We start from the raw sequence: 25,919 nt of genomic DNA on the forward strand, positions 1-25,919 counted from the left end.
CAAAGGTTGGGAGGAAATGGGACTATCCAACATGAAGTCAATGATATTGTGTTTGGCACTAATTAGCATGGTCATGATGGTTAATCACGCAGAGGCTAAGAAATACATTAAGCCGGGAGACCTTCACCCTTGTAAACGATCTGGGCCTATTAAGCCACCAGGGTGCCCCAAAAACGGCGGCGGCGGTCCTCCCTCGCAAGCGAACGAATACAAACGTGGTTGCTCCCACATCAACCGATGTCGAACCACTTAAGCTTGAGAGATCTTCCCAAACGCATTTAAAGTGTGCATACGAGAATTTCTCTCCTTAATACTCACTTCAATAGACTAGGTTTTGAATTTCTTAGTGGAATCTACAATCCTGCTAAATAGCTCAATGAAAATGGTCTCAATTGTTCTCAATCTCATATGACAATCTACATCAACATGTCACCTAAGCTTTTTTGTCCATATAAACACTCTCATCTCTCTCTCTCTCTTTTCTCTTTCTCTCTCCTTTTCTCCCTCCCACTCTCATGACATAACACTGTCACTCACCGGAACTCCTCCTTCCGGCCACCAAGAGGAGCTGTCGGCTCACTGAACGGAAGCGCTCGGCCACCACGATCATTTTTCGATCGTCCATACCACCCATCGCCGCTCATATAATCAGAAAAATGCACTTAAAGGAGGAGGTCACCACAACACAAATCATGTCAATCCAGCCACCTCCGACGACATCTCCGGCAACCGATCACATATTTGGACTCCATACATTGAGACGCACCTTACCCACCCATTTTTCGACCAGATTGCTGTCGGAATCCAGCAACCCAGTGCAACATACATTGTAAGAAAACAATGTAATCCGTCGATCCGAGATCCAATCACCTCCAGTAATGTCTCTGGCCACCTCCTCCTCCAGCAACAATGTAATTTGTTTTTCTCATTTATTTTTGGAATATTTTGGAAGTTGCACTGTATTGAAAACAATGTAATAATGTGTTTGACACTCATTTGAATGAATATGTTTTTGTCACAATATATTTTACCTTGTTATTCATTACTGATTTGTAGATTATTTTTTCTCTAGCTTATATATGACAAACACTGAAAATTACATTATTTTGATAATTTTGGCAATTTACATTGTTGTGGAAATTTGACAATTTATATTGTTATGGAAATTTAGCAATTTACATCTTATATTTGCCTATTCTAAAAATGGCGTTGTTTTGAATACAATGTAAACGCAGATCTGTTTGAAAAAATAAAACAATGTTATAACATGATTGTGTGAGAAAAAAACAATGTAATCGTGAGTTTATATGACCAAAAAATATTGTGCATAAAATAAAAAATGAAAGTGAGAAAATATGGAGGGAGTACTTAATTTTCAAATTTTGAACAAAAGAAGAATGGAGAGAGAAGGGATAAATTTAAATTTCAAATGTGTCCATCCATATCAACATATTTTCCTTGTCATCAAGCTTAAGTGACAATGCCACTTGGAATTGGGAAGATTTGAGACCAAAAATGTTGGGACAAATAACATTTTCTTTGAATCTAATGACCATTTTTATTGTTGGGATGCTAGCAAATTAAGCCTTTTCAAAGGCAGTTATGTATTTAAATGGGCTGAGACACTCCAGGCTTGCTACATTCCCATTGGCACAATTTGTAAAAGCCTAAACCATTTTTGTCTCTCTCTTTGTGCATGTTTGGTGCAGTGGAATCAACGATCCGTCCCAAAATATAAACTCCCGTAGGGAGCTTATTAACAGCGAATTCATTGTCTTTTTCTTTTTTAACCAATTTTTATACATAATCCTTTTATTTATTTATTTTTAAAAAAAAAAACAAACATGGCCCCCAATTTTTAATGCTTAACCTTTTTATTAATTTTTTTAAGAATCTAAACATGGACCCCACATTTTATTTAATAAAATAATTATTTTAGGTAACAATTTTTATTAGTTTTACTTAAAAATATAATTTATACAATTATTCCCACTTGTAAAATATTATAATATTTACTTAATAAAAAATATTTTTCATTGCTGGTGTGCATTGTTTCAGCAATTGCACTTGCTACTGAATCAGGGATGTCTCTGAAACCAATTATGATTGGTCAAGGGTAACAAAGAAATTGCACTGGGAAAATGCACACTTATATGAATAACTGAAGTCAATTATGATTGGACTAATGATGTTCCTGCCATTCTTAATTAAGGTATCTGTAAGACACGAGTAGTGTTTGTCAGGTGATGAGAAGAGGGAGACATTGGACTGATGACAAATCTGCGAACGAATTCTATAAGAGCATTGGACTGATGACAAATGCTACAAATACTGACTATCTAAATGAATAATATGCAGTGGATTTAACGCACATTGCGCAGTTAAATTATGAGTGTTATCGATCCTTTGGTTGTATTCTCAGATGATTTCATCTAAACAAAGCTTCATAAGTTTAAAAGCAAACTCACCTATGAACAATTCCTTATCGAAGAAGCAAGTGTTGGAAGGAAGGAGAACAAGTCACAGAATCAAGCACATTGTGTACCAATATTTCTTCACCATTGCCAAACCAGTTCATCTCGAAAACAATCTACTAGCAAGTAATGCAAATCAAAGCAAAAAAACATGGGCAACTTCGATGAGTATAATGATAGGGTTATCAGGTAACTCCGCCTGGGCTTGCAGTCGGTCCCAAGCCCGGATAAAGGAGGAGGGTTAACTTTGCCAAACATATGAACACGAGTCTAAATGAAAATATCGTAATACACGTGGTGAATTCTAATTGATTTTCTTATAAACTTATGTAGCCGATCCCAAACTTTTGGGATAAAAACTTTGATGATGTTGATCAATAACATAGTTATCAGGTGCATGGCTGACCTCTATCAGCACCTAATGGTCTAAATCTAAAGTTTCAGAAGCCGTAAGAGCTTGGCAACCATATGCCATCAAATTGCTATTCTCAGTTATTACAGCTGCTATTCCACCTTTATTTGCCTCAATGCTAGACAAATACGCTAACTGGGCATCAGCCTCATATGAAGCTACCAGAAATTCGATGTTTTCTGATTTCAAAATCTGCGAAAGTATCCGGATTCCATAACAAACATAATCTGTCTCTGTAATTTGGAAAGACAAAATGATGAATACACACGAATAGACAAACCCCGTGCTTCCCTCCTCTCATCCATTAGCAAGCCAATTGCTATCACCTCTCTCTCCGTCACGGCCACCACCCTCGCCATCCGTCTCATCCCTCTAGCAGGGCCTGCCCATCCATTCCCAATCTTCTTCACTGAGGCAGGTTTTAGCATTGCAGGGGACAAATTGTGGTATGATCCATGACTACTACATCAATCTCTCTATCTGCACCACCTCTCATACCCATTTTCAAGCCAAAGCTTACTAATTTTTCTCTTCGTGCTCACTATTTGTCTACAGCAATCACCTCAAATCTCTCCTTACCTGTTCCTCTCCCTGATAGAACAAGGACCATCCAATTTCGCAACCAGATTTGGAGAATCTCTGCCACCCCAGAAGAATCCGCACCTTCAGCTACGGACCCAGTTGAGGATTCCTAGCGAATACCATCTAGTACCAGCTATGACGGCACGGCAAACATCATACAAGTTGCTCTCTTTCATTGCCTTTGTTGGTCTCTCAGTTCACTATTGGGGTAATACAGCATTTGCAATTCTTTTATCTACTTTTTGTGGGTTCTTTCTACGATCTGCGTGTTATCTACCAGGCCATTACAGATTTCTTACAGAAGAGGGAGAGCGAGAAGTTTGAGAAAGCAAAGTATAGAAGCAGCTAGCCTGGGAATTCAACTCTTCCAAAAATCAAAAGGATGATGGTGAAACAAGGAGTAGCCTCCTGTTGGTCTGAGCAAGAAAAACAAATACCATTGCTACATATAACGAACGATAAGAGCGAAATATGGGTAAAAAATTGTACTTTAAAGATGAAGCAAGTCAATTACCATAAATATTGAGAAAATTTCTGCCCTCACCTAAACATTAACAGCTCTCGTCGCATGGCATATTTGTACAGTCACATAAACACATAAACTACCTCAACTCATTTTTACAGCCTTAGAACTTGTACAGTCATTTTATCTCCTCTGCATAGGAATCAGGTAACATCTGAACCTCAGCCTCGATCTCATCTATGTATAAACCTTAAGCTACACAATGTACAGTTTCCAGTACAAGCAACAACTTTATTTTCAAACAACTCTTACCTGTCTTAAAAGATAGGAAGAGGCATAACTCTAAGATACTGGGGAGGAAAAAAGACGAGAGGAAGCTCAAAGCAGCCTCAGTTAGCTGTACAAACACCTTTCTTTCCTATGCCACCAAGGCGGAGTGTAGAGATTGAGCAGCAATTCTCCTTTCTGCAAAGCAATTTAAAATGCAGTTTTTTGAAGAACAAAAAAAAAATTAAGGTTGAATGGTAAGTGTAATGAGATAACATTACTCCTAGGATATACTAGGTGAGTTATAAGTTATAACCCATTAATGATCTATCAGATGCATACACAACGTTCATATGCAAAACTGTCAACTAGTACAGAAATGAGTACCTCCAGCAGCAACCAGTTTCTCTACTCGGGCAACAATATGCTTTCCATATGTGTATTTCTTCAATGTATTTAAATGAACCTTAATTCGCGTAAGGATCAGTTCCCGTCGTTGGTCATCACAAGTCTCAAGCACTTTTTGAACAACATAGTTTGCAAACTGATCTTTCATCATAGCCTACATATATAAGCAGAGAGATAATAAGTAACCAGAATAGGTATCTGGTCTCATGCATATTTACACTGTGCTCACCTCTAATGGCCACAAAAGCAAGCAACACTTGTTGAGTTTAACGGGGCATTTGGATGGCATTTCGAGGAGGGAATGAGGCGAGATGAGGGTGGGAATCAGCCATTCCCTTATTTGGTTGAGTTTGGGAGGGTGAAATCCCAAACTCATCCCACCCTCATTCCCCCCTTATGGAGATTAGTCAAGCTCACCAAAATGATGAGATTGACTAATCTCCACAAGGGAGAATGAGTTTTGATATTCAAAAGACTATTATATCCTTTATTAATAAGTAATTACAACCATTAAATTAATCTATTCTATTTTTATTTTTATGTACAAAAAATGGGGTAATATGGAAATTGTACAATTAAAATTCTAACACTCATGTTTACTCTTCATTTCATACCAAACATGGTAATGTTCATCTCCCGCTCGCGTCACACTCGCCTCATTAGATTAGCAACCAAATGCCCTGTAAGAACTTGTCTTCTCTGTCACAGTTACTACTGATAATGAAAATAGTACTTCTAAATTACAGTTTTTTGATACAATATTTTGATTGATGTGTAATCCTGTGCCAGTTTGTACAACTGTAACAAAAATGAGTACCTGAAGAGGCTCATTTTCATCAATAGTGGCAAGCATCTCATTCAACAGCAAAACTCTAAATTACATTTTTTTTAGTACAAAATTTTGATTGAAATGGAAGTGTAAATAATTTGGCGTACCTGAAGAGGCTCATTTTCATCAGTAGTGCCAAGCATCTCATTAACCAGTAACTGACGTTCACTAGGATCACCAAATGTCAAACATTTCTCCACAACATTTGAGGCAAACTTCTGCTGACTCATTTGGACAATTCTACCAGCTAATTCCTTGATAATAGCCGAGCGTTCATGAGGCTTTCCATGCTCCAAAACATGCTGTTGAATAAAAAAGCAAAAGTCAATTGCAGCAAGAATTGGAGAAGGCTGGAGAGAAATCATGACACAGCTTATCAAGTCGAAATGCCCGCAAAATACTTGGAGCAAAATAAGATGCAAAAAACCAAATGCAGCTCAGCAAAGCAAAATTCTGCTTCCTTGAAAAATAGAACAAAGACAGCATTAAGACCACATCCTTCCGGAAACATGCCTGTTGTAACACTTTCATGATCAATAGAACTCAAATCAACCTGGCAGTTACTTATATAACAATAGCCTAATGTTACTCCATTGAACCCCAAACAAACAAACATTTGATTGAAAATGAATTAAGTTCTGTTCTTTGGGAAAGTTTCCATATCATTCAATTCAAATGGATTCTAATCTGTTAAGCTAGTAAGAGTAACATGAATCTGCATCTGCTTATTGGCCTTGCTATTGCTTTGCAAAGAGGGTGTGGGTATAACTATAACATGTCTAGTGGACAGGGATCTAAGTTTGCTACTAAATGTGAGAAGAAGGCAGAAGAAATTACTCCCTCCGTCCCAATTTGTTCGTCATCCTTTGAAAATCCAACTTTTTAAGGAGACATCATTTAATGCAATTCAACTACACAAAATAACCATGTTATTCCAAATTTGCCCTTATTTATGGTGTTTAACTTTGTTTTTCTTGAAACAAGGGTAATTAAAGTAAGAAAGATAATTTTGGAATACAACAACAAAATTGTTAATTAATGAAGAAAAGTGACACTAGTTTGGGACAGCCCAAAATAGAAAGAATGACAAGCAAAATGGGACGGAGGGAGTAAATTAAAGGTTTTTTAAGGAATTAATGTGTTAGATCAGTGGTCAAAACCAACATTGAAATTGAAGACCATAGTGTGTGCATACAGTAATCTAAAGCATACCACGAGAACAATACAGAAAATGTAATCTACTTGAAAAACTGAATTGAAGCAAATACTAGAAAACATGAACGTGCATTAACATAATCATAAACATGTATGTTATGTGAAAACATACCATAAGTTTCCATCTACATACCTGAACAACATAATTTCCATACTGATCTTGTGCCAACATGCTAACAGATCCTAAAATCTCATCCATAACTTTACTCTGTGTTCCCGGATCTTTGCAGTGTTCCAGTATTCTCTATCATGGAAATTAAAGATAAATATACAGATAGTAAACCTCACATATATACGGTACACATCCTTAAAGTTTGAAAACTAAGAACCAAACGTTTCCCTACCTGTATAACACGGCACCCATATGGGTGTGTGGAAAGGCTCACAACCTGGTCAAAGAATGTTATGACAATAAATTGAATGTTATCTTCAGGAACACGTTCAATACACTTCTGGATAACATGGTTCCCATTCTGGTCACGTACACAGCGCAAAACATGACCATCAAGCTCCTCCACCATTTTAATCTTCTGGTCTAAATCAACAACTTCAATAGCCTGGACAGTGTACATAGGCAAATTGTTCAAGAAATTTCGTATTAGAGACAAAAAATTTATTTTAGTTAGCTGAGCCTTAGCACATTAAGACTGCATCATCAAAAGAAGCCCTCCTACTCACAACAGAGAGGAATAACCACAGTAAATGATATTGTTACACTGTTCTTTAAACAGTGCTTCTCCACTTGAAGCGGCAACAAAGAAGTCATAATGGTATTATCTTGACAATAATACTAACCCCTTATATTTGGCATATGAAGCATGGCTTGTGCTATGACTAAAGCACACTCAACCATCTTGAGAGAGACTATACTTGCCCTAAATCATTCGTAAAATAAAATTATTCTCTCTTATGGCTGATCGTCTAAAATTACTATGCAATTTGGAGAAAAAGATCTTATATTGCCTATAAAATTCACAAACCGTAGAGAAAGGTATCATAACAAATTTATCGCTGTTACTCCAACCCATGTTAGTTTGAAATTAAAAGTAAGGATGTTCATCCCAAGGATCAAAATTGGTCATATAAAGAAGTAACACAATATGCAACATCAAAACATATTCCTAAAGAAAACTAATGGTACCTTCTGAATCACACGGCAACCATACATCTGAAGACTAAGAGTCCAAACATGACCAAAGAGTTTCTCGGCTAGTTCTCTTCTCTGGGACGGAAGTCCATGCTCAAAAAACTGCATAAAAACAAAGACTGTTACTTTCATAAATCCAAGAAATTACGTGAAAACACAACTCATATATTCCAATGGGAGAACATTAAATACCTTCTGAATTACGTAATTACCAAACACATCAGTCATCAAAGCAAGAGCTTGCGGCATGATTTCCTGATAAACCATATTTTTCTCTTCCGTTGTGGCTGTCTCAAGTTTTTGTTGGATGAATCGACTACCATACTGATCGGTACTGCTCATAGTAAGATGTAAAATAGCACAAATCAGTTAAGATGGTAGGATTAGGGAGGAGCCGAACACAGGGGTTAAGTATCATGTACCTGAACTCGACAACATGACCAGGAATTTCTGAAAGTTCAAAGCATTTAGCTTTGTTGCTCTTAAACTCTTCCAGAAGTGATGATGCAAACCCTTCATGCATGTTCAAACCCCCATCCAAGTGCCAGGGTCCCATGACGCCCCCAGCCAAGTTCCTTATCCCAGGAGAAAAGTGCATGTTAAGATCATTGTGCCTGATAGGACTGTGAGGACCAACTGGAGAGTTTCGAATGATAGGATTTGCCAAGGGGCTTCCTGAATATGACATGCCATAGGGTTGATTTCCATAGTAACCATGGTGGTTGGAACTGGCAGATTTGCCACCCAATGGGACACCATACTGTGATCTCTGAGTCTGAGGTGATACCAGAGCTCCAAGATAAGCTTTCTGGAGTTCAAGTAAATTCATGTATGAATTACCCCCATAGTTCCTATCGATAGAGGAATCGTTCAAAGCAGCAAGCTGGGCAGCGGCAAACTCAGGTGTTCTCAAGTACTGCAGATACATTGGATCAACAAACGGTCCCTGAAGAGCACTTCCTGCCATCGGACTCCCCACCCTACCGTGGTTCTGTGATTCAGATGCCAGATTTGAACCCAGAGTAAAACCACCTCCAAGCACTCTAGAGTCCATCCCAGGGACTGCCATGGCTGATGCAGCAGCAGCGTTTTCAAACAATGGAGGAAGATTACCAGTGCCAAGTTGGCCAGCCATCATGGAAGCCAATGGTGGATTTAAGGAATATCCACTTAAACCATAGCTTTGGAATGAAGAATTTGTACCATCCACATGCTGATACTGACTAGGTAAGCCACTTCCATCATTAAGAGGGGAAGTAGGTGATCCTTTCAGATATGAATTACCAAAATGAACAAGAGATCTTTGCACTCCATTATGCTCATCGGCTACCAAGGTTGAGTTAAGGTCCGGCCCGCCACAATTGCTCTTACCTGAATTCCGGAAAGTCCCCTTTACTGATTGAGGAGCCACCGACATATTTAAATGCCCCGATTCAGACTTCTTCAGGTATGTATGTTGCTTAACCTGATTCTCATCACTTTCCAAACCAAACAGAAAATTCTGGTGACCATCAAGATCCTGTGCAATCTGAGATGCAAAATGGTTCTCTTCACCAATCACACCATTTGTTGACAAGTTCATACCAGATAAAGCGGCTATCAAATCTGAGGATTCATTGATGCCAGATGAAACACCATTAAATGAATTTGAACCAGTGACACTCCTCTTTTCAGCATTGCCACTTCTCCCCCCTCCAATAGGTGTGGGGCAAGGACTAGGAGCCCTAGCTACAAGCTGAGGATCCGGAGTGGCGCTCCTTGATAGAGAGGATCCCAGGGCAGCGGCATAAGTATATGAAGGAGGTGGGCCATTTGCACTAGATCGTAAAGCATCTGCCGATGCTAATTCGCAGCGAAGATGAGATAAGTCAGCTTCATCCGGCCCTAAAGTTCCAACATTTTCCTCGAATATATTACGACTAGCAGGGCGAGAAGGGTGACCTGTCACAGACGGTACATGCCCCAAGTCATCCTGCATCAAAAGGAAACCCAAACAATAAGTAAAAAATGCACAATATAAACAAAATTGTGCTTCACTAATCATCATCATCATCCGAGCCTTTATCCAAAAAGTTTGAGATCAGCTACATGAGTCTGAGAAAATCAATAGGGATCGATTAAGTGTATTCGTTTGTGCCATTCATTTCTATCTAAGATCATACTTTCATAACTCCTATAGAATCCACATATTTTTATCAACTCCGATTGAAAGTCCCCTCAATAAAAATATTACCCCCATCGTCTCGGTATAAAATCAAATTGATTTTCAGATATTGATCTCAATCTTTGTACCACAACTCGTTCCCAAAATTTCAATATGTGGCTCATAAGCTTGTTGCCACTACAATTGTTACAACTTTGGATATCACCTTTATTCTTATATATAGGTTCTATAGTACTTCTCCTCCATCATTAGGCATTCTACGATATTTAATAATTAAATAGCTTAGTTAGACATACTATACCTACATCTCCTACGCATTTCCACACTTCAATTGGAATTCCATCAAGTCTCATGGCTTTACGCTCATTCTCCTTAAGATTTCTTTCATTTCAATCACCCTAATATGTCTTATGTACCAAGGATACCCATTCTCAACAAAGATATGGAGATCTTTGATGTTCCCTCTATCTTCGCCATTAAGCAACTTATTGAAGTAACTTCCCCACTTCTCGTTAATTTCTACGTCATTCACCAAAACTCTAATCTATATCTTTGATGTATTTTACATGATTTAACTTTCTATATAACTCAGTATCTAACTTACTATATAACTCAGTATATGCTTTATAACGTGTCTGTCCTATAATTTTCTTAGTTTCTTTTCGGGCTACTTTGTACGTTTCATAGTATTATCGTCCATACCATTATGTAACTTCCCTCTTAGACTGAAACTGTGACAGCATATAAAAAGTGAACGTTTGTACTAAAAAAGATGTCAACACAAACCTCAAAACATGTAAACATGATCCTCACACTACTACCCTATTAAAATGGAATGGAAGGAAAATAAAACAAAAGGGCTATGTGCTAGCTGCATTCTCCTGCACCTTAGGGATATGGGACTCGCTATGGAAGACCTGGATGGACCATAGTTAGGTATGTGCAAAATCCCTGAACATCACTTCTAGTAATATGTCAACATCTTAATCACTTGTTGGAACAACTAGGGACGTTGGGCGGGGTGCCCTATGTTGTAAAGGGGAAAACCGGATTGGGATTTGCTGTAGCAGGATCTACGAAAATAAGGGGGTTTTACCTTTGTACCTCTGATATGGAAACCAGGGACTACTTGTTCTTTGGCTTTCCATTCAAAAAGGAGATTTGGCAGAAAGAAGTGTAAAATGTCTAGGCCTTCTAAAGAATGGACAGATGAATTCCAATAGGCCACTTAAATTTAAGAATAAAGAAAGGTCCTAATTCATTCTCTTCTCTTGTTCTCAAGCTGGCTTTGAATGCTCACAATTACCATATAGGGAAGGAATTTGAGGTTCCATCAGCAAACTCTTCATAGTACTGAAGCTGTTCTGAAAGTACTTCTTCTAACATGAATTGAAATCCACAAATCAGGACTGAGAAAAAAATAGTACAAATTATGAAACACTTAAACAGGACCTGATCCTTCTTTCTATTTCTTTTCTTTCATTTTTCTAGTCTTTGCATATTCTTGAACAAAAACATGACCTTGTCCATACCTTGAATAAGAATATTCAGCAGCATCTCATAAACTCAAAATCAAGCATAAACTTAAAATCCAGCTGTAGACAGAATGGACAAAACCTTAAAAATAATTTAAGAAAGAACCAGACAGGACAAAATTCAACTGGTTTCCACATTTTAAATAAGACTCATTCACCCCATAATAAATATGAATGCTGAGCAGTACTAATAAACATAAAAATAAACGAAAGATGTCCAAGTAAACCACCTGAAAAATTTCAGCAAGGCTCTTCTGTTTGCTCCCAAGTCCTAAACCAGGCAAACCAATTAGCCCATCACCACCCCATTCACCAGTTTCATGTACTTTTTCTGGCTCAACCTCACTACTATCAGATTTCCTCAAGTCAAAACCAGGCGGCATTGAAAACGATGATATACTACCACCGCCATTATCAGCCTTAGTTACTTTTCTACTATCTCCTATCCCTCCCAACGTAGGACCACTTCCCTTCATTCTCTGTGCAAACCTCCAGTCCTCCTTAGAAAGCAAGGGAGGAGGAAGCCTAGGGTTCAAGTTCACATTTGAGTAATAGTATGAAAGATAAGCTGGATCAGACCTAAGTTCTTCCTCAGATGAAAACCCGCTTCCATTTTTGGAAAATTCGGCAAAGGCAGCACCACTGCTGCTGCCACCTCCACGGCTGCCAATTCCTCCAAACAACCCTCCAACTGCACTCAGCGAGCCCTCCACAGTTGGAGGAGCAGAGCCACTTCTATACAAATTGAGTTCGCGCTCGCGATCATCAGCCTCTTGCCGACGCTGCTCACGAAGTAAAAGGCCTATCTCGTTTTCCAAGTCATCCCCAAACGATCTCTCGTTACCACCTATCATGGGTCTCCTTCCCAATTCAGATAACATGATTGATCACAACCCTTCTCAAAACTCAACAAGTAATTACCACGCAGAATCAATAATCAAACCCTAAACCCTAGAAGAACAAAAAGTCGCACTCTTTCAACCTAGAAGAACTTGAATCCAGATCCTACAGAAATCCTCAATTTGAGCTCGTAAACATCAAAACTTTATCACCCAGAAGTGAAAATCGTTTCATTCTCTCAATCTGAAAGCACAGAACTAATAGAATGATCAAGCTCAAAACAACAATGGAACCTATAAATGACTTTCCTCTGAATCAATGTCGGAAACAACATAAACAATTTTGCACACCATGATAGCAGCAACGGAGACAAAAACTTAACTATACAAGGAAGGTGGTGTTTTCCGAGAAAGTGTTTAGAGAGAAGAGACGAAACCCAGAAGGTTATATAAGGTGATACATAGCTACTATATAAAGTGAAGTTGAGATCAATCCGGCGGCGATTCGTTCTTACAAGAAAGAACCCCTTAGGGTTTACTTGGTAGTAAAAGTAAAACAGGGTATCTTATTTCTGTTTTTTTTAATCAAAATTCCTGAATATTAGGTAAATTGACGAAGAGAAAACCGACTGATGTAAACAAAAAATAATGAAAAAGAAAAGATAATGATTTTTTTGTTTTGCGAACGAAGATTTTCTGAGAGTGACACGTAAGCTCCATAGATTCGCTGCCATAAAAGAGTTGAACGCACACCACACCACACCACTGACACCAGGGACAGTGCATGTAATTTTAATTTTAGTTAAATTATCTCAACTACAATTTTTATGTGATGCATCGTATCTTTTTTGTCAGCACAACTCACGTCTCACCACAGTTTCTAAACTCACCTCACCTCACCTCATGACCATGACGGTAGATCAAAATACAACATACTCTCAAACAAAACCAATATATCATGAAAAAATTGATCATTTTTCTCTCTTTAACAAACCCAACCTCAACTACCTCAACTACATTTATATCAGTTAACCGAATCAAATCTAAGTTAGTGAATGAAAAATAGAGGGCAAATGTAATAACTTGAAAGCAATAGCAATACATACCACCAGAAAAAAAAAAAAAAATTTGATAAAGGAACTCCCTAGATGATCTTTTCAAATGCTTTTGGTGATTCTATAGCTATTCACTACATTCCATATGATGAATGTAGGCAAGAGAAATATGCCATATTTAACTGTGCGTCGTCTTTTTCTTTGGTACATAAAAAGTTCAACAAAAGAAACATATTCTCCTTTTTGGTTCCTTCTTTTAACCTTCGTATTTCGTTTATATTAGTAAATGTTATTTTTGGTAATTGACAGATAGTTCATGTTACAGCTTAATCACTTACATTCTAAACGTTATAAATTGGTCACTGACTTTATTGAATCGTTTTACGAGTATATTTTGTTGAGTTTCATTCAATCAACGTAATGATCTAGCATCAAATAGTCAAATAAACCGTTTAAATGAATTATACATTCTATAATTTTAAACGAATTGTGGATTACCTATTAAAGAATTAGTCCCACATCGGTTGAAAGACTCAACCATGTGTGGTTTATAACTCAAGCCCCACCCCTTAACAATCAATTATACCTTTTCTTAGGCTTAAGTGACTTGGGCTTGACCCACTTATTAAGCCTACGAAGAACAAAGCCGTGTGGATCTAACGTATCTACGGAAATCGATACACCCACATCGAACAATATAATTGGTTGGATAAGAGGTGTGGATTTTTGACATTATGGGATAGAAAAAGAAAAAACATAGTTAGCTCATATGTGGAGAAATGGAAAGGTAGCAACTTTGAAAATGTGTAGAGCACTATCCAAGTAACAAAGTGATATTCTCACTTGCTTATTTTGGACCCATACTAAAAAGTTCTCATGTGAGCACAACTAGTTGTATTAAATATTAAGCACATCAGTTTAACTCAGCCTGAATCATAATGGACGCTAAACTGGCGTATGAATTCTTTGCCTACCTTCAAACTCTGTTCGTTATCACTTATCATGGATTAATTATTTATTAATTAAGTAATTAAGAAGGCATATAATCTTTATTATTGGTATAAGGTGGATACTGTCTGGATCAGTTTGCGGTAGCCTCGTGGCAGCTACTCCAGATTTTAAGGAAGGGTTACGTGTCAGACTCTAGAGCATTCTTGAAGTTAATGCAGACACTCTGGTCTCAATACCATCACCCACCATTGAAAGCGTTTTCAGACAAACATAAGCAACAGTTTTCACTTTCACTTCCAAATCTCGTTGTCCAACTTCGATCTGGGTGTCTCCGTTGTGGCGGCTTGATTCGATCGACTGATTCGCTCTCTCTGTTTCTGTAAGTCCTTTCTTTGTTCGTGGACACATATTGATTATTGCCTCAAAAACCTTGCTTCTTTACTGCGTCTCTTAACATCTATATCTGGTTTTCTTTTTATTGATGTTGCTGCCGCTGCTAGAGCACGAGTACTTCTCTGTATTCGTGATCTTACTTTAGATTCATTTTTGTCGATGAATATTTGTGGGTAATTATCCTTTTATTTTCTATTTACTTTGATATTTCCGCGCGAAATTGGGATTAATTGGGGGTCTTGATTGGCTAGGATTTCTTGTGCTGTGCGGTCAGTGGCCTTACAATTCCAAGCGTGAATTTTGTGTTATAGCTGAATATATTAAGGTCGGCAGTTGGTGTATTTAGCTTGGGATTGTCGGTGCCTCAATAGTTGGTAAGAGTGGTTTTGATCTTGTCTGCAAGTCTAAGTTATGGCATTTGTATTAATTTGGTTGCAGTTACATGTGAATGTGGCACAGGCATCTTGCTATAATCAATTTCAGTGCCAAAGATTAGTAATTATACAAGATTTTCTTCAAACAGTGGGTTCACTTTGTAAAAATATGTTCTTTTTAGCAGCTTTCAGGAATAATATCGTATCAAATCAGTGCATGCTCCATCAGATCCTGGAGTTTAGCTGGCAAACTGATTATATGCACTAGATCTAGTTATTTGGGATTTGGAAATGCTATTTCCAGCTTCAGTAGTAACTTTATTCTTTGAACTTTTTTACAGGTTTTAAGGTTTCAGGACAGCTGGGAGGAGTGGCACGGCACCAACACTTAATTCTGTTTAGATTAGGTTACGCTCCACAAACTTTCTTCCAATGAGTTTCCTTTTTCGAGGGACTAGAGGAGATATTGAGAGCGGGTTTTCTGGATTTATTTCTGAGCGACCAATGGTGGTATGTTTTGGTGAACTTTTATCTCGGCCATATTGAATTTATAGACTATGCAACTGGACACTTTTTTTCATACTGATTTTGGCCCCCTTCCTATCAGCGCATTCATGCACCTCGGCCAGTTAATACCAACTCACTGGCATTTTTTCTCACTGGTAATGTCCCATGTCTATATGTTTGCCAATTCCTTGTCACATTATTTTGTGCCTTTTCAACTAGTACATTGATTGTTTTCATTCTGCAGTTCTTCTGCTGTTCATGATTTTGAGCTCTCATCAGATGTCACCAAACTTTCTGGTATGTGCTCTCTGAACATCTCACATGGACATGCTGCTAGGCATCTTATAAAGTTAGCAATTGAAGAGGTATTCTTGTGGAACTATGTATGCAGCTTTGGTTAGTTTTTGGTGTGTTTTTGATGGCAACCAGCTTGAGGATGTATGCAACTTGCCAACGTCTTCAGGCTCCAGCTCAAGCTCATGGAGTAGCAACGAGTGGCTTATTCGGTCGTCATACAGAATTGCGCTTGCACATGCCACCTTCAATAGCTTTAGCAACAAGGGGAAGGTTACAAGGACTAAGGCTTCAACTTGCCCTTCTTGACCGTGAATTTGATGACCTAGGTATGGTGTTCCATTTGAGTTGTATGTAGAGTGGTATAGAAGTTCTGATCTTCTCTTGAAGATGCAGTTACAGGTGGTAAAGGCAAAAACAACTGGTTCTACGGTTCTGGCTTGTGTATTTTTGTGACAAATACTTTGTTTTTTTTTTTCAAATTCTCTTTCCAGATTATGATGCCCTAAGAGCACTTGACTCCGATAATCCCTCCACAGCTACTTCAATGAGTGAGGAAGAGATAAATGCCTTACCTGTTCACAAGTACAAGGTTGCTGCCACAGAGAGGTAATTTGTAGTGCTATGATTTATAATCTATGTGGTTTTGCATATTAATCTTCTGGACCTTGACATCGATTTTATATAATTTTGTTTCTGTCAACAGTTCTGCCTCATCACTGCTGCATGCATCATCTTCTTTAGCACCAGCTGAGGTATTTTAAATATCAGTACGTTTTATTGCATGATAGATGAGAAAATGTATTGTAGATGGACTCTGCTGATGAGGCGATGTCACGATTATCATCATCATCTATTTGTCTTCTGTAAATGGCTTATATAAATCTTGACTCCGTTTATGTTACAGGCAAAGAAAGATTCTCCAATGTCAGAAGGTAGCATGAAAAGTTTAGAAAATGAATTGACATGCACTATCTGCCTCGAGCAAGTTAATCAGGGCGAGCTTGTTTGTAGCTTGCCGTGTTTACATCAGGTTTGTCTTTTACCCTCTGTTAAAAGTCCGTTTCATGGACGTTTGATTTTCCAATAAGCATGTTAATTTATTGTATCGTTTGGTTTGATTTCCTCTTCCAGTTTCATACCAACTGCATCTATCCATGGCTGCGGCAACAAGGCACATGCCCTGTGTGTAAATTTCAGATGGGGTCTGGATGGGAGGAAAGTAGAGAGAGTGAATCAGATGGATCGGACGTGGTCTAGTGACTTCCTAGTGTGTGTAAGAATTACGGTATAGATTATCATATAGATTATCATATCGACATTTGAATTGAAATGTTACATTTACTTTAATTTCATCTGTAAAAATTAAAAACTTCTGGAATTGGTGTTCATTCGAACGCAAAATCAATGAGAGAAAAGTTTTCAGTCTCACTTGACATTTTAACCCTTATTTATTCTGAATTAGAATCTTCGTCTTCCAGTGTCATCCAACTTTGTGTTGTTTTGAAAATATTATCTGGTGACTGGTGCAGATATTTAGTGAATAATATAGGACGTCATTGCTTTCATATTAAGTTCATAGAATAAGTTGTGGCAACAAACCACGGACCGAGCAATAGCTCAGTTGGTTTATGGCGGATGATGCTAAGCTCGGGAGTTGGTCTTAGTGCTTTGCCTGAGTTTTGGGCACAACTAGTCTACGTTTCTGAGCCGGCATGTGCAAATTATGCGATACAAGATTACAAGGAGAAGCTGGCCCAAGTCCAGTTGTTGACAGCTTTTGAGTTTTGACTGGATCAATTGGTGTGTAGTACAAATACTACGATCATCGAAAGTCAAAACTGTACTACAATTCTACAAACTGGAGATTGGAGACTTCACCGGCTTGTATTTAATTGCTTGTTATTCTATGGATAACGAAAATAACTAATCAACACTGGTGGAACAAGCTTGATCTGCCATATCCATGGCCTCTGTTACATCCTCCAGAGCTCTTAAGTCAACGTCTCTGCTTCTTTCCCTTCTGTTCCTGCAACTCTCCTTGATCAATGGCCATGGAGGCGATGACCACGATGAAGGTAGTGATGAGCATGTTGATTTGCATTCAGATGGCCTAATTCTTGTGAAAGTATGGTGTTTGATCATCATGCTTGTCACTACCTTTGCTGGTGGCGTCTCTCCGTACTTTTGTCGATGGAACGAGAGTTTTCTTCTCTTGGGAACACAGTTTGCTGGTGGTGTTTTTCTGGGCACATCGCTTATGCATTTCTTGAGCGATTCAAATGGGACTTTTGGCGATCTCACGACCAAAACGTATCCGTTCGCTTTCATGTTAGCCTCGGCAGGTTATCTTCTCACGATGCTTGGTGACTGCATCATTGCCCATCTCACAAGAAGTAGTGAAAGGGAAATTAGGGTTGAAGTTGAGGAAGGAAGAGAAGCCGAGGAGGAGCAAGCGAAAGCGGAGAAAACTGATGTCAACCCTGTTTTCTTGAAGACCACTTCTTTTGGAGACACCATACTTCTCATTCTGGCTTTGTGTTTTCATTCTGTTTTTGAGGGGATTGCTGTTGGAGTTTCAGGTAGAAAGTCTTTTTCATGTTAGCTGTGATTTTGTGTGTCAACAAATTGTTTATCTTGCATAGTTCTTGAGTTGCTAGTCAGAATTATGGTATTGTCTCCCTCACAAATGTGTTTTTATGTGATTCAGCTTCGAAAGCCGAGGCATGGAGGAATCTGTGGACAATATCATTGCACAAAATCTTTGCAGCCATAGCGATGGGAATTGCACTTCTGAGGATGATACCAAAGAGGCCATTTCTAGTAACTGTGATATACTCTTTTGCCTTTGCCATCTCAAGCCCTATTGGAGTTGGGATTGGCATTGCCATTGATGCCACAACTCAAGGACGAGTAGCCGACTGGCTCTACGCCATCTCCATGGGAATCGCTTGTGGGGTTTTCATCTATGTTGCCATTAACCATCTTATCGCCAAAGGGTTTAAACCAGAGAGGAATTGTTATTTCGACACTCCATTCTTCAAATTCCTCGCTGTACTTGCTGGTGTTGGAGTCATAGCAGTTGTAATGATTTGGGATTGAAGGGGCAGCTCTCTTTCTTTAAATTCAGTCTCTATTCCATTGTATCTTCTTGCTATATGTACGATTAGTTTGTAATGAATCATACACACTCTCCTCTGATTTCCTCTTTAATATTATGCATTAATTACAATCGCATCCAGAGAAAATCTAACAAGATCCATTACTAGATGATTTACAAAATCTGGAGTTAGTAAAGACAAAACAAAGCTCCAAACATAATGGAATCATGGAAAATCTGATTTCCAGATATTCATTCCATTGCAAGCCTGGAAATCTGATTTCGTTGGCGACCAGTAGATCTTGTATAATATAGTACGAGAAATAGAATGCACAGATTAAATCCATTTTTTTTGTACTACAAAATGAAAAGTCGATTATATATGTCTCTATTTCACACGTATTTGAACATCTAATCACCTAATTATCAACCAAACACTCCTCTCTAAACTGACATTTTGCCATGGCTTCTCTATCACTGGTGGCATTTTTCCTTGCTGTGAGTAGTCTCTGTGCCTTTCATGAAGTGGCCCATGCAGAGTATACAGGGGTTACAAGGCACTACAAGTTCAATGTAAGCATTGTGTGTCTGTCTATTCGTAATAAGATTCGTGTATTTGTATGAATTGAAATTCAGTTTGAGGTTTGAATCCAAATTCTGGTTTGCAGATAGTGTTGAAGAATGTTACTCGGCTGTGTCATACAAAATCAATGGTCACAGTCAACGGAGAGTTCCCAGGGCCGCGTATTGTTGCTCGAGATGGTGATCGTGTTGTAGTCAAGGTGGTCAATAACGTTCCCAATCAAAACGTCACCGTTCATTGGTACGCACGTACTAGGGTTGTTCAAAATAATTGGTAAAAGTAAATTATATATGTCTGTTTGATATTTTTAATGATTAAAAAAAAAAAAACAGGCATGGAATTAGACAGCTTCGGAATCCATGGGCAGATGGGCCGGCATATGTGACTCAGTGTCCAATCCAAACGGGCCAAAGCTATGCGTACAACTATACTATCACGGACCAACGAGGGACTCTATTCTGGCACGCCCACATTTCGTGGCTTAGAGCCACTGTCTATGGGCCCATTATTATCCTCCCTAAGCCCAATGTTCCATACCCATTTCCCAAGCCCTATAAGGAAATCCCAATGCTATTAGGTAATTTTTTTTTTAAGACTCACACCCCGCATTCATTTTTATTTTCTTTCCTATGCAAAGATGACTAAAACATTGACTGAATCAAACACAGGAGAGTGGTTCAATGGTGATACTGAAGCCATTATTAGCGAGTCATTACATAATGGAGGAGGCCCAAATGTCTCCGAGGCCTTCACCATCAATGGCCTACCTGGCCCATTATATAATTGTTCACGAGGTACGTACTTCACAAATACCGGCCCCGCTGCTATTTATCCCAACTGCTGCGTTGGACGTGATCCAAAGTGAACTGATTAATTAATAACTTTTGTTGTAAATTTGGTGCATTGCAGGTGCAGGGACATTCAAGCTGAGGGTGAAGCCAGGGAAAACGTATCTCCTTCGATTGATCAATGCTGCAATGAATGATGATTTCTTCTTCAGCGTAGCAAACCACACTTTGACTACCGTAGAAGCTGATGCAAGTTATGTCCAACCCTTTGAATCTGAAGTCTTACACATTGGAGCAGGACAAACCACAAATGTTCTTCTCAGGACCAAACCTAAAGCCCCCAATGCCCAATTCTATATCTTGGCTAGACCTTATTTCACTGGCGCAGGAACCTTTGACAACACCACTGTTGCTGGAATTCTTGAATACCATCACAATCACAATCACAATCACAATCCCTTGCTGAAAAAATCAAAACATCATACAATCTTTGAACCAACTCTCCCATTGACCAATGCCTCCGATTACGTCGCGAGCTTTGCTTCCAGATTTCGCAGTTTAGCCAATACAGAGTACCCTGCCTGCGTGCCTCAAACCATAGACAAAAAATTCTTCTACACAGTAGGACTAGGAACCACTCCGTGCCCCAAAAACCAGACATGTTTAGGAGGAAGTATTGACAGAAAATTTGCAGCTTCTGTGAATAACATTTCTTTTGTCACCCCCAGTGTAGCAATTCTCCAAGCTCATTATAACAAACTATATGATGCTGGAGTGTTTACTGGTGATTTTCCGGATTTTCCTTTACATCCATTCGACTACACTGGGAATCCACCAAATAACACACTTGTGGATAGTGGTACTAGAGTGTCAGTGGTACCGTTTAACACAAGTGTGGAGCTAATAGTGCAGGACATTAGCATTTTGGGTCCTGAAAGTCATCCTCTCCATCTCCACGGCTACAATTTCTTTGTTGTTGGTCAAGGATTTGGTAATTTTGATCCTAAGACGGATCCTCTCAATTTCAACCTTGTTGATCCTCCTGCAAGGAACACTGCTGGGGTGCCTAGTGGTGGTTGGGTGGCGCTTCGTTTTATCGCGGATAATCCAGGTAATCATTATAGCTAGCTAGCATTTTGTAAAGTGTGGACGCATATTTTTGCATTATGTATTGTCCGCTCTGGGTACTCTTGCGGATTTTCTACCCGCCCCTTGCGGCTTTATAAGAAAATAATCTCACCTCATAGTGAGTACCCAATTGACCAACTAAACTATATGGCAACTTGGGTACTACTCTCCCAAATTAATGAGGTTATGAGTTCCAGAAGTGGGGGAGGGTAGGAAAACCGTGTTGTACCTCCAAAGCGGACAATACCTAGATGTATGCATCCATAGTAAGATTTTCCTTTGTTTCTATTGAATTCTTATGCTTAATAACACAATTAAAAGTACTTATGTATGTCAAATTGCCAATGTATGGAACAGGAGCTTGGCTAATGCACTGCCATTTTGAAGCCCATGCGAGTTGGGGTTTGATGATGGTATGGATTGTTTTGGATGGAGAACTGCCTGATCAGAAGGTGCCACCTCCACCACCAGATTATCCAATGTGTTGATCGTTGACTGCTGTTTTTGTTTCCATGAACACCATTTTTTACTTTTCTCCCTCTCTTAAGTTCTGAACTTTTTTTAATATATATTGTTGAAAAAATGGCTTGAGAACTAATAATGTGGGGAAGAGAAATTCACTTTGGCATTGTTGATTGAGATGTGTTGCCATGACCAACACGTATGGAAACAAAGGCATTGATTGCCATTGGTTTGAAGTCCAATATCAAATCCTTTGTATTGTGAGTTTTTCATTTTCTTTATTTGTTAGCCACCCTAAATCCATATTATTCGCAACATATATATATATATATATAGTTTCAAGGATTTTATTGGTTGATAAATACTGATATACTCGGAGGATTGATCTCTCTCTATCATTCACTGCTTGTGGAGGAGGGGAAAAAACAGTTTATAGTTTTTGGGTGAATTTTAAGGAAAAACAGAGGAAGAAATTTCAAGATGGAATATGAATCCTACACTACAAACTAACTGATGTAGAACTAGTGTTTCAAATTAGTTACAAGCAAATCGATTAGTATGATCGAAAAGTCATGAGCTCAGAATTGCACAACTCAAATGGGCATTTTAGTATTTTTGGATAATTTCGTAATTTAACGTTTTGCGTTTTTTCCTTCCATTTAGGGTTTAGACTTGTAGCCAACTAAGGCTCATGATCTTGATGCTTTGAAGAAATTAATCAAAACTTTGAAAGGTTTTCTCTCAATCTGGAAAATTATAATATTGGTGTTCTTGGCTAAAGGTTGGTTTAGTCGTAATGGTTCATTTTCGACCACATCACAAACACAGCAAATACAACCACAGAATGTCACATATGCAACACACTGTATGTCCCTCACTTATGCTAATTGATCAGCTAGTAAGGCAAATCGTCCGCACCAAAAATGTGGGGAGAACAGTCAAAAAAATAATAATAATAACAAGTGGTGGTTTTGGATTATTTTTTTTTGGTAGGATAAAATTTTTTGGGTGAATTTTAAGGAAAAACAAAGGAAGAAATTTCAAGATGGAATATGAATCCTACACTAGTTCATATATACTAAGTTCATTGAGTGAAGATAGGATAGAATGGATTAATTATTGGATTGAGTAGCTCCCATACTAGAGTACTTTTTATCAAACAAGGTAATGATTTGCATTCCCAATACAGATCCAATTACTACTCATGTCTCATTACCAATACCACCACATTTTCCTGTGTTCCAACATCCCAACGCATCTCTGCGCATCAAGACAAGAAGAAGAAGAAAACAAACATGTGAAATCCCAATAATTGTACATGATTTTGTACTCCCACAACTTTCCACCAAAAATAGCTAGAACAGAGGAAATTATATATCTTGAGATCTGACGATCACACACATTTATATAGATTGAAAACTCTTTCAACTGTAATGATCTCAATTCATTTAATTACATTGGTTCCAAGAATGGAGAAGAAGATGATGAACAAAACTCTGGGACTATGAATCTATTCTTGATCTGATTTGCAGAAGATTCGTGGATTGAAACCAAACCCACAAGACCCAACAAATAGAAGAGCAAAAAAGTAAGGAAATTTGTGTTATATATGTATCAAGAGTCACCATGCTTGTGCCAGCAAACAAGCATGGCAACACATCTTCTCATGATATAAAACCTGGCTTTCTGTTCCTTAGCAAGGCTACTACACTTGCGGCCGATTGAAGAGTTCTTTTGAGAATAACTTCTGGGAAGAGCAGACTTTGAGGGAGAAGCAGGGCTCTTGACGGAAGAACTTCGCAACAGAGGATCCTTTGATGATACGCTCTTTGTTGAGAAACTACGAGAGAAGAATGGAGTCTTTGATGATGAGCTCTTGGATGACTTCCACTTCTCATCCATCTAAATCAATGTATTTGTCTGACAGGAGAGGGAAAGAGAAAGAGAGTTGGTTTAATTGATTCAAGAAGGGAAGCTGCGGGGACTATTTGCTGTTTATATATACAGTGGAGAGATGGTTTAAGTGACTACTGATATTGAACGGTGTGTTATTTAGTGTCTTGACGAAAAAGATAAAATCCCCCGGTTATTGAGATATATGCATAGGATTTAATGTGTATGGGATCGACTCCATCGACACATTAAATCATGTGCATGCACCTCAACAATTGGGATAACTGATATATTATTTAGTGTCTTGATAAAAAAGATAAAGATCTCAGCTTTTGAGATTCCAGTTGTTGAAATGTATGCACAGGATTTAGTGTGCACATTAATTTTTGTGCTTACACATCAATAATTGGAATAATTGAGATCTCAATTGCTGGTATCCTTCTGGTGTCTTGATTGATCTCATTGAGTTTTTGGAATTGGATTAATGAATAAAGAAATTGATAATGTGGGAATTGGGAATGATTGATGAGGTCATGATGGGTCAAGGTTTGTATTGGAGATCTCTATTTTATCATTCATTTATTGATTGGAGACAATGTTGTCGTACGTTTTATGTATTATAGAGAGAGAGAGAGAGAGAGAGAGAGAATTGTTTAAATTGTTTTTCCATACCCATATGCCCGTTCTTACCATGGGTCCCCATTTGGGTTCTTGTGTTTAAATTCTTTGGGGGTTTTATGAGCATCCAACTTTATAATTTTTTAGAGTTTTGGGATAATATGTAATTGATTATATCCTTGATATTGGTCTTAAATTCTTTTTTTGGGGGGAGGGAGGAGTCTATAAGCATCCAATTTTGTAATTTTTTTAGAGTTTTGGGGATAATATGTAATTGATTATATCCTTGATATTGGTCTTAAATTCGTTGGGGAGGTTCTATGAGCATCCAATTTTGTAATTTTTTTAGAGTTTTGGGATAATATGTAATTGATTGTATCGTTGATATCGGCCATATATAGTTCCCATTAAACGGTCTACTAACTAACTAGTTCACACACTTGTTCTGAATATAACCGTGTAAACACTGGATTTAGTTTAGTCTCAATTTTCAACAAATTGTGGACTGATATTTATCATATATTATTAATGGGACTATTTATTCTGAATTCTTGACCAATTTGTTTATTTATTCATGGTTTTGTTTCAAACCTTGATACTTTCTCTTCTCATCTTTGGATTCGTTTTCTCGGTTAATTCGGTCTGGCAGCTAATAATAGTGGGTTTTATTGTAGATTTAATTTCATTATACGTTGGAACTCCATCTTCACATGCACATGCAAACATATAATCAGCACATGCAAACCACTTAAATCAGAATTGAAAAATTAATTAAAAGTAGGGTAATTTAAAATATTTCATTTGGGGGAACTATATATATATATATATATATATATATATATATATGCTGGCGAACTCGTCAGTCATCATGCATATATATATGTTGCCTATGTGGTATATTATGTACTAAATCAATTTATTAATTTTAAGGTTGCTTAAGAGACGACCGTTGAGTTCTTCGTAGTCGATCCCATACTGTTGAGTAAAGTCTTTGGCAACGAGTCGGGCCTTCATGGAATATTTTGACCCCAATAGAATATTTGAATTGGAATCAAAAGCACAAATTAGAAACAGCTATTTTTAGTAATTGACCACATACATAGAGGTTGATACACATAATGGGATGGCCGGATCGAGACTTCGCAATTCGTTTAAAATTGTTGAGTCTATGATTTAATTCCAAAAGTTTGGGAAGTGTGTCACATCACACCATATTTTTTTTTTTTTTCATTTTTAAACTTTGTTTGATTTTTTCTCCACCACTAAATGTAAATTATGAACTCTAAAAATTGCGGAGCCTCAAATCCCGCATAATGATGCATGTGTTCGGCACAGGCCATGACTGATGTGGCTACACTGCACCAGGTAGTCATTTAAATCCCCAAAATTATAAAAAAAAAAATCTATATATGTATGTATATATAATAATAGAAGAAGA

The 25,919-nt window shown here is 38.0% G+C and overlaps 5 protein-coding genes across 6 annotated transcripts; 3 read left to right on the top strand and 2 right to left on the bottom strand.

Moving 5' to 3' along the window:
• Positions 1–3,341: 3,341 nt before the first annotated feature.
• Positions 3,342–3,817, top strand: LOC120010658. The gene is made up of 2 exons (XM_038861453.1): positions 3,342–3,566; positions 3,665–3,817. Exons 1-2 carry the CDS (start codon positions 3,342–3,344, stop codon positions 3,815–3,817), a joined length of 378 nt encoding a protein of 125 aa, XP_038717381.1.
• Positions 3,818–3,940: 123 nt separating this feature from the next.
• On the bottom strand, positions 3,941–12,873 carry LOC120005578 (pumilio homolog 2-like). Its single transcript, XM_038855296.1, has 9 exons — positions 11,727–12,873; positions 8,220–9,769; positions 7,990–8,131; positions 7,792–7,899; positions 6,995–7,207; positions 6,784–6,894; positions 5,543–5,737; positions 4,586–4,760; positions 3,941–4,396 (listed from the first exon to the last, which is right to left on the bottom strand). Exons 1-9 carry the CDS (start codon positions 12,375–12,377, stop codon positions 4,350–4,352), a joined length of 3,192 nt encoding a protein of 1,063 aa, XP_038711224.1. The 5' UTR covers positions 12,378–12,873; the 3' UTR covers positions 3,941–4,349.
• A 1,597-nt stretch (positions 12,874–14,470) lies between these two features.
• LOC120015407 (E3 ubiquitin-protein ligase SDIR1-like) lies at positions 14,471–17,353 on the top strand. Of its 2 annotated transcripts, XM_038867832.1 has the most exons (10): positions 14,471–14,720; positions 14,986–15,108; positions 15,450–15,618; positions 15,716–15,770; positions 15,860–15,912; positions 16,007–16,238; positions 16,404–16,518; positions 16,616–16,664; positions 16,817–16,942; positions 17,044–17,353. In XM_038867832.1, the coding sequence occupies exons 3-10, from the start codon at positions 15,541–15,543 to the stop codon at positions 17,167–17,169; spliced, it is 834 nt and encodes a 277-aa protein (XP_038723760.1). In that variant the 5' UTR covers positions 14,471–14,720; positions 14,986–15,108; positions 15,450–15,540; the 3' UTR covers positions 17,170–17,353. The 2 variants fall into 2 exon arrangements, with proteins under 2 accessions (XP_038723760.1, XP_038723766.1); XM_038867838.1 differs by lacking the exon at positions 14,986–15,108.
• Positions 17,354–17,503: 150 nt separating this feature from the next.
• LOC120015401 (laccase-17-like) lies at positions 17,504–22,030 on the top strand. The gene is made up of 8 exons (XM_038867820.1): positions 17,504–18,491; positions 18,620–18,722; positions 19,516–19,582; positions 19,678–19,832; positions 19,925–20,169; positions 20,261–20,386; positions 20,508–21,491; positions 21,866–22,030. The coding sequence occupies exons 1-8, from the start codon at positions 17,876–17,878 to the stop codon at positions 21,994–21,996; spliced, it is 2,427 nt and encodes an 808-aa protein (XP_038723748.1). The 5' UTR covers positions 17,504–17,875; the 3' UTR covers positions 21,997–22,030.
• A 1,383-nt stretch (positions 22,031–23,413) lies between these two features.
• LOC120015420 lies at positions 23,414–23,915 on the bottom strand. Its single transcript, XM_038867848.1, has one exon. It carries the CDS (start codon positions 23,870–23,872, stop codon positions 23,585–23,587), a length of 288 nt encoding a protein of 95 aa, XP_038723776.1. The 5' UTR covers positions 23,873–23,915; the 3' UTR covers positions 23,414–23,584.
• Between the last annotated feature and the right edge of the window lie 2,004 nt (positions 23,916–25,919).

This window comes from Tripterygium wilfordii, chromosome 2, assembly GCF_013401445.1.
Source record: "Tripterygium wilfordii isolate XIE 37 chromosome 2, ASM1340144v1, whole genome shotgun sequence".
Classification (NCBI taxonomy): domain Eukaryota; kingdom Viridiplantae; phylum Streptophyta; class Magnoliopsida; order Celastrales; family Celastraceae; genus Tripterygium; species Tripterygium wilfordii.

Bases quoted from the DNA above. Each gene is read 5' to 3' on its own strand.
- LOC120010658 (XM_038861453.1), top strand. From the start codon at position 3,342: ATGACTACTACATCAATCTCTCTATCTGCACCACCTCTCATACCCATT. The intron at 3,567-3,664 runs GTTGAGGATTCC...TTGGTCTCTCAG, and splicing joins CACCTTCAGCTACGGACCCA to TTCACTATTGGGGTAATACA.
- LOC120005578 (XM_038855296.1), bottom strand. From the start codon at position 12,377: ATGTTATCTGAATTGGGAAGGAGACCCATGATAGGTGGTAACGAGAGA. The intron at 9,770-11,726 runs GTGGTTTACTTG...CTTTTGATGCAG, and splicing joins GCCTTGCTGAAATTTTTCAG to GATGACTTGGGGCATGTACC. The intron at 8,132-8,219 runs GTACATGATACT...TACTATGAGCAG, and splicing joins GGTCATGTTGTCGAGTTCAG to TACCGATCAGTATGGTAGTC.
- LOC120015407 (XM_038867832.1), top strand. From the start codon at position 15,541: ATGAGTTTCCTTTTTCGAGGGACTAGAGGAGATATTGAGAGCGGGTTT. The intron at 15,771-15,859 runs GTAATGTCCCAT...TTCATTCTGCAG, and splicing joins ACTGGCATTTTTTCTCACTG to TTCTTCTGCTGTTCATGATT. The intron at 15,913-16,006 runs GTATGTGCTCTC...CTATGTATGCAG, and splicing joins AGATGTCACCAAACTTTCTG to CTTTGGTTAGTTTTTGGTGT.
- LOC120015401 (XM_038867820.1), top strand. From the start codon at position 17,876: ATGGCCTCTGTTACATCCTCCAGAGCTCTTAAGTCAACGTCTCTGCTT. The intron at 18,492-18,619 runs GTAGAAAGTCTT...TATGTGATTCAG, and splicing joins GATTGCTGTTGGAGTTTCAG to CTTCGAAAGCCGAGGCATGG. The intron at 21,492-21,865 runs GTAATCATTATA...TGTATGGAACAG, and splicing joins TTTTATCGCGGATAATCCAG to GAGCTTGGCTAATGCACTGC.
- LOC120015420 (XM_038867848.1), bottom strand. From the start codon at position 23,872: ATGGATGAGAAGTGGAAGTCATCCAAGAGCTCATCATCAAAGACTCCA.